This window comes from Vicia villosa, linkage group LG2, assembly GCF_029867415.1.
Source record: "Vicia villosa cultivar HV-30 ecotype Madison, WI linkage group LG2, Vvil1.0, whole genome shotgun sequence".
NCBI lineage: Eukaryota > Viridiplantae > Streptophyta > Magnoliopsida > Fabales > Fabaceae > Vicia > Vicia villosa.
The window spans coordinates 206884840-206895849 of NC_081181.1; the positions used below are offsets into that span (position 1 = coordinate 206884840).

The 11010-nt window shown below is 34.4% G+C and overlaps 1 protein-coding gene across 1 annotated transcript; it reads right to left on the reverse strand.

Annotated features, from left to right (window-relative positions):
- Positions 1-3303: 3303 nt before the first annotated feature.
- On the reverse strand, positions 3304-5339 carry LOC131651166 (uncharacterized). Its single transcript, XM_058920834.1, has 3 exons — positions 4946-5339; positions 3636-4856; positions 3304-3539 (listed from the first exon to the last, which is right to left on the reverse strand). The coding sequence occupies exons 1-3, from the start codon at positions 5337-5339 to the stop codon at positions 3304-3306; spliced, it is 1851 nt and encodes a 616-aa protein (XP_058776817.1).
- Between the last annotated feature and the right edge of the window lie 5671 nt (positions 5340-11010).

Sequence of the window (11010 nt, forward strand, 5' to 3'; positions counted from 1 at the left end):
GAACCTTTTTGAAAATCTGTGTTGTGTGTGTGTGCTAAAAAAAGGGTTTGTTTTATTTTTAAAATAAGCTCGGCAAGACGTTAAGCCTTGGGCCTACATACCTCCTCGGTGCAATGGAGAAGTCAGAGCTAATGTAGTTCCGCTTAAAAGGGAAAACGTTTAAAAACGAATAAACACTTTATCGTCGTCGGAGAGAAATACTCAGCCATTGATCTTGAGCATGAGAACAAACGAGTCCTTTGCATTGCTAATGAAAGAAGGGCTCCAACTCGGATAAAATCGACGAGTATGCCACTAGCTCTCTCACGCGGAAAAGATCTCATTATATCAATCAATTTCAAAATCGTGGGGTATAACCACTCGTTTCGACAATTAACGGTGTCTAAACTTTGAAGAAAAAGGCCACTAAGGGCAAAAGATATTTTAAAAGAAAAGGTTTAAAAAAGATTGCAAACATAAGAAGGTTTTTGAAAAAGGGAGAAGATTTTGAAAATTTAAGAATGGGAGGAGATGAAGAGGCTATCCTATTGCATAAAATAAAAGCTAAGGAAAAGAACGGTCTAACCGAAATAAGAAGCCAACACTTGACATTGTTAGTCAAGGTAGATTTCCCATCCTTTGGAATATCAATACTAAACCAACATTATCACTTGGGGATTCAGATGAATTTATTATCTTAGCACCACTTTGCATTAAGCACATTAAAATTCTGACGAAAATCGGGCAGAGTAACGGCTGTTTTCGGGTAAAATCCTTATATCAATGCCTTGGAATTAACCATCAAGGGCTTTCAAGGAAATACCTGCACATACAAACAAACAACAATCCAATGCCAGACAGACAGAATAACAGCAGAGTAACAATATCATGAGGGTCTAGAGGTACTAAGTCCATAAGTCCGAATCTCCAAAATGCTAGGGATAGTAACCAATAGTCCAAAAGAGAGCCTTAGGTGTTTTTTAGATTTTTGTTGTTTATTAGTGTTTTAGCATAAAAGTAAAGTATGGTCCAAGTGGACAAAAGAAAATGGCGGAAACATAAACATATGTCCAAGTGGACAAAGAGAAAATAGCGGAATATAAACGTCCAAATGGACAAAGAGAAAATGGCGGAATGTAAATATGATGAAATGATAAAATAAAGCGATAAAGCGAGAAATATAAAGAGCAATATAATAAAGTGTGGAAATTAAAGTCAATTGTTAGATGTTAAAGATAACCATCTTGAAACTTGTCAAGTATGTTATCAAAGTTAGTAATGAATATCGATGGTGAGTGAAGGATGTACTCGGATTTAAATTCAATAGAAATTTATCAGAAGCTTGATAAAATCATAGTGACTACACGATAAACCTCCATAAGTCTTAAATCAACCGCATACAATTCTCTTCCATATTTGATCTTTTTTATTCGGGACACGAAATATTGCGCTATGTTAAGCAGATCGCCAAGTGATTTATGTAGAAATCACCCTACAACGAGGCCGGTCAAAACTTTATGTGCTAATGCATGCGAGAGAAGTGATATGTAGATCACTCTCCGAAAGCAATACCGCACGAAAAGAAAAATGGTGAGTGATCTAGTCTTTACCAAGAATCCATAAGAATTCTCAAGGTATTAAGACTTTCATCGATCAAAATAAAGAGAAACAAAAGATGGAACCACATTAAAAGCTCCTTTCATCCATAATTTCAATCACATAATTTTGCGGATTTGGATTCTCATCCTATCGACGCCCTAAGTCCATTGAAATTAGAGAGAAATTAGGCCTCTAACTTGTGATTCAAAGAAAATATCAAAAGAATGGAGTAGAAGATGAGTTAGAACCAAAAACAAGTCAAAAACCACAAAAATCAGCATTCTGCCCAGTGTAAACCGATTTGCACAGAGTGTAAATCGATTTGCATAACTCTGTTTTCAAAATCTGCGCAGTTTTCAGTTGTGTAAATCGATTTGCACAAGATGTAAATCGATTTGCACAACACAGTTTTCAAAAAAACAGCAAATAAAGAGAATAAAACTTGTTTAAACATAAAACCAAACACCTTGTGATCTTGGATCAATTTGTGCACGAAAATGTATCAAGTAAGCAAGCAAAACTCATCAATGTAGCACCAAAGGTGCATCAAACATAAACAACAATGGATCACATCTTGAATTATGGAATGGATCTAGAATTTTACCAAATCTTTCACAAACTTTGAATCTTCTTCAAGAACACACAACCACAAGCCTTGATCTCTCACAATTGATGAAGAAAAAGTAGTGTTTATGTTGAGGTTTAGCTCTAAATTAGTGAGGTTCAAGATGTGACTCACTAATTTGTGTGGAAGAAAAAGAGCTTTGAGTGAGGGGTTTGGAAGAGGTGAGGAGAGAAAGAGCAAGAGTTTTCTTGGCTATCAAAGCTTCAAGAAATGAATTTGCAATAAGTTTTTTGGCTATCAAAGCTTGAAAAATGAGGAGGGGAATGCCTCAATTTATAGCACTTAGGCTTGGGAAATTTTGTGGCTTGGAGTTAGGATTGGAAAATAGAATTAGGCTTGGGAAATGGTTTTGGAGCCAAAAATGAAATCCAATGGTCTTGATGCAATCACATGAGGGTTTATGATTAAATGATGTAGAGAATCAAATGTAACAACTAAGTCATGCTTCCCATGCTTGCAAATGATGTCAACACTTTCAAAAGCTGAATTTTGCCTTCATTTTTCCAAATTCGCACTGGTGCAATCGATTTGCACCTTATGCAAATCTATTTACATAGCTGAAAAAGGCAAAATCTGGGGCAAAAACAGTTATGCAAATCGATTGTTGTCTTATGCAAATCGATTTGCACTGATGGCAGAAGCAAATCTGGTGCAGAATCAGTTGTGTAAATCGATTTACACCTTATGTAAATCGATTTGCATAGTGAAAATGTTGAAAAAAGCTCCTTTTGATGGATGTTTTGACTTGATACCTACAAAACACAAACACACAAAAGCACAAGGCAATATTTTTGGTATTTTGGTTAGTAGAACAATATATACAAGACTAAAACATGGGTGCTCGATGATTCCCTTGCAGATGGATTGAGCACAACATCACTGGTAGAACTCTAAGTTAAAACTTCTTGATTGATGATTGTTATGCAAATGATGTGTGATCTTAGGGTCAAAAATTGGGGTATGACAGGTATCAACAGCCGTCAAGATTTGTTTGAATACATCTCTTTGTTCATCTGAAATAAAGTCAACATATAATTTAGATGCTTCATATTAGAAATATAAGTTTCTAAGTAATATGAAATTCTTTTGCCTAATTGATGTTAACTACTATTTACACCTGTGAGGTTATTATACAACGTATTAAACTCTTGAAGTTGTCCAGCAGGATCGTAGTTTCTCTCTTCGTAAATTAAATTATTTCCAAGCTCCTCAATTATGTAACCATGTGGTTTTGGCATTCCAGGAAAATCACTTAAACTCTTTCTACTGCGTCGAAGAAGTTTTTCAATTTCAATCAACGTCAGATTGAGAATTTCTTGATTTGTTAGTCGCAGACCTGTTAATAAAAAGAATAAAGAAATAGTTGGTAAATATTGGAAAATATCTTCAAATTAGCTGTAATTAATTATTCTGATCACAATTGAAAATATACCTCTGTTGTTTGCAATCCTTTGCTGAGAATACAGAATTCCATCAGATAACAGATCTTGAGTTTTACTCCATACATGCTTAGGCCTATTAATGCTACTTGACAATAACATGTGAACAAAAAGTAATCTCAAATAATGTCCAGAACCCCAATGAAATGCTTCTGTTATTGCAGATATGAATTCTCGATCATCCCCAATAAATCCCATAGCAAAACATGCATCACAGAAAGTATCGTACTTAACATTGTTTACTGTCTTTATTTCATCATAGCTTTTCGGTCCTTTGACATGTGTTAGCATCATCCTTAGATAGTACAACTCCCCATTAGTTGGAGGAACCCAAATTAGTCTTCCAATTGTGTATCCCTTTTGTCTGGGTTTCCACTCTCTCTTTTTCTTAACGTATACAAACTTTGAAACAAAATTGCTATACGTTAGTTGGCGCGCTTCGTCGTATTTCTTGTTTGCTTCAAACCAAGAAGTAAACATCGACTCAGTAACGCTCGGTTTATCAAGGACTTTGGTAATAGGACTGACATCAGTATAAAAAACAGAATTTTGCCCCTCACCATGAAAGTGAAGTCTTTCTACAGCTGGTTTTCTTCCATGAATGGAAAAACCATAAATTCTCCAAGCAGCTTCACTTGGAGAAACGTACCTACAGTCAATATACTGCTTTATTTCATCAACGGCTTCATGTTGCGAAACAGATCCATCTTCATTCATGAAAATTGCAGCAGTTATTCTGTCGTATCCTTTGTTGATGTATTTAAACAAATATTTGACAGATGTGCTTTGATTGCACCATTCCATATTAATATGAGCTCTGTACTTCAACAATAACTTTGAATTGTAAGGAACAACAAATCTGTTATCAATCTCAATTCCATTCTTAGAAACTGTGTGTCCGTTGTCCCTTCGTCTATAAACCGGATATCCATCTTGATCAACGATCGTATCACGTCTGAATTCTTTAGGGAAGTATTTAGAACATTTTCCTTCCTTCATACACGTAGAATTAGGAAAAGCATTTCCGCAAGGTCCGTGTATCATGTGAGATTTGACCAATTTATATAACTCTTTGTCAGTGTCTTTGTTTGGTATTTCTGCTGATATGATACGATCAATGTCAGCGGGTGTTGGATACTTGCTCGATGGATGAAGGAAAATTAATATGTGCGCATGGGGCAGACCTCTTTTTTGGAACTCAATTGTGTACATATCTACAAATATAAAATTAAGATATTGGTTTATAACATGACATTCAAAATGAATAAGGAAATTAAATTAATCAAAGTTATAAATTACTTACACGCAAGAACCTTTCCCATGATACTCTTTTTAGTCAAATCGGACAGCAACGAATCAAATTTCAATTTGAAGATTCTTGTTATGAGATCCGGACGATCGGACGCTTTCAGATTTGCAGAACTTAATACGCGCTGTATTTCCGGCCAATTGGGATTACATGTGAATGTAATAAACAAATCAGGAAATCCAACATAACTACAAATTGCCATGCCATCGAAGTATAACTGATCCATAAATCTACGGCTTCCAACATACGACGAAGGTAGGACAACTCTTTCCCCTGCAGCTGCACCACGTGTATGTCCATTTGTCCTAGCATCTGCAAGATGATCATACTTCCCTACTCGTAGTTTTGACTGATTCTTTCTTAACCATCGAAGTCTCTCAGATTCCATCATTGTAAAACCATCTACCAAAACTGCTGAAATAACCTCCTTGACCTGAGAATTGTCTGGGCCTCGTTTTTTCTTGACTGAATCCTAAAGGCAAACCACTCTCTAATTGTAAGTCTGTTTCTTTTGGTTGCATCCTCCCATGGAACATCGTCAATTTTCGATACCGTAGTCATTGTTTCTGCATTACGAACCGTTGTAGATCTTTTATTGCAATGCCGTATGTTTGGTCTGTAACCATCTTTGCCGTAAGGGAAAAGTAAAGGATATTGAAAACCCAAATAAGACGTGTGATATTCATCTACTCTCTGAAGTTGGCCACATTGTTTTTGCATTATAATATCCCTTTTTTCTGCAGTATCAACATCACCAACAATGAGAGCAGCAACTTCTGAAACTGTTGGTTGATTATATATTCTTCCATCATTTTGACGATCAGAAATGAGACGGTGTTTTAGATCTGCAACATTGCCTTCAGAAAGTCTATCCCTTGCCATCTTAAAAGACTGAGCATGAACATTATGTTCATATAACATTGAAGACAACTTTTCAACTATATTAATATCAACTCCGTCCCTTTTTCTGCAAAACATCCAACGTATAAAGTTCAGATTGTTGAGAATTGCAACAACAAAATAATAAACAGTGTTGAAACAAAGATATCTAAAGTAAAAACCTGAAAATATCAAATCTATTCTGAACTTCATGTTCAGTATCGAATATATAGAGTTGGGCAAAACGGGCCTTTTCACCTGCCAAAGGTAACATGCTACCTATACGATGACATGTTTGACCTTGAATACGATAGTTAGGGGGACCTCTACCATTATTAAATCTGTTGTCCATTTTAGCACCCGGAGAAGTAAATGCGAACATCATATTGTAAAGACGATTTGTTGTTGGAATATATTTGATTCACTTTTGTTTTGGTCAAACAACAGGCTCTGCAATACGGGTGGAGGTTCTCTCAACAAAGGTATTTGAACCTTTCCTTCTCCACAACACATTGAGAACTTAGGATTAGCAGAATGTCGAGACTTATTTTTTCTCTCCATATACCACATATTTGCACCACATTGCTGACACTCACATGATGGGTCACCTAAATCGTAGTATTCTCCTAAACGAAAATGTACAGTTGTCAGGTAAAATACATAATACATCATGATTTCTGAAAGAAAGAAACATATGAATACAATAAAATACAACCTGATCTTTGAACATCTATTTCTTCAATGTCAGTGTCAAAACCTACGTCATGCTCGTCCATTGAATAGTTAGAAACTGAACTGCAGGCTACAACAACATAGTAAAAATGAGTTCGCAAATATTATGTTATTATATATTCGTGAAATGTATGAATATTCAATATCGGTTAATAATCCATCACAATAAAGTTACTTACCATCTGAAGAATTACCGGAACCTTCATCACCTTCACTGTCATCTTGGAAAAGTTCGTTGGTGTTGGAATCTGGATTTGGTGTATGGCTTGAAGATGCTGTCGCACCGCTCATAAACTCGTTATCAAATCTCCTTCCGAGGTTAACTCCTAAATTGTTAATGTTCTTTACAGAAACAACTCTTGGGCGTTTTTTTGCTAATGAACTTGGCAATGTATTCAAAGTTGATATACTGTGAGTTTTCTGCTTTGTATTTCGATCAGTTATGCTGGAACTTGGAATATTTGGAGAAATAGAAGATAGTGGTAATCTGATATGCGAAGATATAGCATCAGCAGGGGGTTGAGTTTGATATGCATTTTCTTTGTTCATTGACGCCAATCGCTTGGCTCTCTTAGCTCCAAGAACACGCTTTCTATGCTGTCTAGCATCAAATTGCCTTTTTCTTCTGATAACATTCATGAAGTGATCATGCTCATCACTTTGTTTCTTTTCCATGATTTTTTACTTTGAAGTTACAATCATTAGGCAAAATATGGCTGAATATGGAGGCAAGCAGGAAATATATGGACAAAGACTCCCTCCAAACTTTTGTATATGGAGGGAAGTAGCTGAATATGAAAAGTTCAAAATATTGTGACTTAATCATTAAATAAGCAAATAATTAATGCACCAAGCAACCATAATTGCATGAAGCGTGCACAAATAAGATAAGAATGTAGTGCAAGTTACAGGTTATATGTTAGGTAGGTATGATGGTTGACATCATGCTGCTACAGTTTTCAAGAGTCACATTAAAAAACTTGGTAAACACACTTCGTTATGTTTTATTTAAATAATGCATGCAGTTTGCAAATCAAGTTGATGAATTAAAAATTTTTGCCTTAGAGGAATCTGTTGAAAAAGCAATTTTACAGTAATGTTTTAAATTTCTGATGATTGAGAAGTCAGTAATGAACTTCTACTGCAAGACATTACTGTAAATATCATTGCCAAAATTATGGTTTATTGAAAAAATACTGTGCAAATCAGAACGATTCTGATATATAATTTAAAAATTAATTTTCAGTTGCAGGTAAGAAGAAATATCATGTAGGATGGTTAATTCTAACTTTTTTTCCAATTCATATGGATCGTTTGTATAATCGGGCAATATATCATGCACTATTAAACACAAACAACAGTTAATATATTTATCATTAGAAGAATTTAAATACTACAATAAACCATTGCTACGGAGAAATTATAAGAAAACCAAAATGATAATTGATATTTGATATCATATAACAAAATGATAATTGATATTTAATCCATGGATCATAACTCGTGTCTCTTGTCCCAAAACATTAAAAAAACAGTCAAGAAAAGATCACAAAATAACAATAATGATGGCACATAAAATGGTTCAGGTGGAGTCTTCATGCATCAGATTCAATCTTAACTTTCTTTGCAGGCTTTGTTCCTGAGAGCTGAGTAGTACCATACGCTTGTAATTCAGAATCTACAGCATCAAGATTAACAGGACTTCCTTTGGATGGAGTATTGGTCACAACTTTATCAGGATCATTTTCTCCATATGCAGACAACGACTCCTGAAAGGAAAAAAATTAACAGTAAGTATAAAGAAATTAATGTAATTAACAGGCTAAAGTTCAGTCAACATTAACATACAATGGATTCATCGACACGATCAACAACTGGGTTTTGGTTTAAAGATTTGCTATCTCCCTGCAGATCAGAGATTGAGAAGAAGATTAAGATACAAATATTGATAAAAGACATATGTAGATGTTCAAACAAAAATTTACATACTTCATCAGTAATATAATCTTTCTCAATTTCCTTTACAAATTCTTCATCATAAGAAAGTTTCCAAACAGATGCTTGGCCAAATGTTGGCTGAACTTTAGCCCTAAACGCCATCTTTTTACCAAGAAGCATGTCAAGTTCATCTGGATATATCATTGGGTCGTCGTCACCTTCCTACACATTAAATTTAATCTAAGTACTTCATTTTTATACAAATAAATATTAAAATAGGTAATGAATTAAAATGAACCTCAAGCATTGCTTTATAAATACTATCAGCAGACTTTCCAATAATGTCGGCACAGTCAGTGTCCCAGAACACAAAGCGAATCACCATCAACTACATATATGTCAACTCGATACCTTTTTTCATAAATGCATAGGAAAATACTATTAGAACACTACAAATATTGAAAAATGGCAAATGAATTAATCTGATTAAAAATTGAAAAATAAAACCTTGGTATGGCATGTTCTACATTCTGTCCACATGAACATTTGTATGGATTGTTCACATCAGATGCCTTTAAAGAACATTTAGTACACCCATAATAAAACCAACCGTGTTTTGAGACAAAAAACCTTTGAGTTGTTCCAACAGTAACGCATAACATGTCCTAAGATACAATAAGTTGAATATAAAAAAATGCAACACTCTAACACAAAATCATCTGTATAAAATAATATTGATCTTACTATTTGAAATTTTTCATAACCATGTACCTGTTTCACCTTGCAAAGTTCACTGAGAGATATACACTTGGCCTTATGAACGAAACTTTCAACTGGGGTGAATTGAGAGGCACCAGACCAAAGAGACATTCCCTTCGAGGACTGCGAAGGCTTTTAGGTCTGCTCATTTGACGGTAACCTGAAACATTGAACCAAAAATGAATGTAAATGATGACAAATTTTAAAGGAGCTTATTATACTTTAAGAATATAACAATTTGTGTATACTTTGATAAATACTCAGTTATCTCTGGAATGTCTTCGTTAATAAGCAACTTAGATCCACTCCATCCATTTGAGACTGAAATAGACCAAAATTAGAGTATCAAATTTATTACAGACAGATATCACATTTGAATAATAGGAGATTATTGTTACAAACCTTGTGATTCCTTTATCATTGCATGAGTTAGTATTATTACAATAGCACCACTGTTTTTTTCGTCGTGGTAGAAGTCCAAAAATTTTGTTCTGTAACTCTCCCCTAATGTGCAGTTAACAATGACACCTCAGCAGAAATAAACATAAAAAGATCAATAAGATAATAATGATGGAACACAGTTGTAATATTTGAATTCAGATAATTTACTTCAAGTCTTTAAGACTCAATGAAACAAATGACTTTTTTCCAGAATTGTTGTATTGAAAATTGTTGATTTCCTGAACCACACTAATGATATCTACAAAACAGAGTGAAAGAGTAAGTTAAAATCAACTTCTGTAATAATTAAAAAAATTGTAGTATGAAGAAATCAAATGACCCAATATATTTACCTTCAAGTCGGTTCATCTCACAATTGCCTCCAAGAATATCAGTAAAGTCTTTGAAAAAAAATCTTTTGGGAGGAAGGTTCTGAATATCAACTTCCTTGACAGTTGTACCACCAATAAACACAAACTTCTTGTCGTGATCACAAAGCTTCCACAGAAAATCGTTATCATAAACAGTTCCATTGTTGATTATGCAAGGCATGTTTCCGCGTATTCGTGCTTTCCATTTTGGTGTGTGGTCAGAACGAATCAAAACTTGTATCCTATCACCCTGATGATGACAAACAACAACAATATCATAACTGAAAAATATAATAAGCTAATAAACGATTTGACAGAATACGAAGCATTATCGATACGTCCATTATAACCATCTCCAGATGCTCCTTACCCTTGCTGTTGATAACACTCCAAAAATCAACAACTCGAACGGCCAATCTCCATGTTTCTTTTGAATCGTTGACATCCTTAATGGGGGAAAACTTTCGGCTCATATTCTGTTGAGAAAAATAATGGAAGTAACAGAAAAATATCAGTAAGGTTGAATGGAGAAAAAAATGGAAATGGGGAAGGTGAAGAGAAACCCTACCGCTCCACTGTTGTTTGAAAAAAGGGAATAGGAAGATGGAACAGTTTACACATGCAATGGCAAGAGTTTATACGAAAATATATAGACATAGGGAGAAATAATGAAAAGGTAGGCTTTATTTAATATGTATGTTCCAATGCAATAACAGTATAGAACGTAGTGCAGGTTTTTACATATTCCAATACTGAACTTTTACATTAACTAAACTGTTGGAATGTAATCATGATTAAATGTAAAATTACGCTCAGGGGTATGCAAAACCATGTTTAATTGTTTGTCATTAGGGTAATTAAGGGAAATTGGTGGTAATTCATTTTTATATATTAAAATAGATATGTCTTCAAAAAGCTTGCTAGAATCTTGTTGTAACT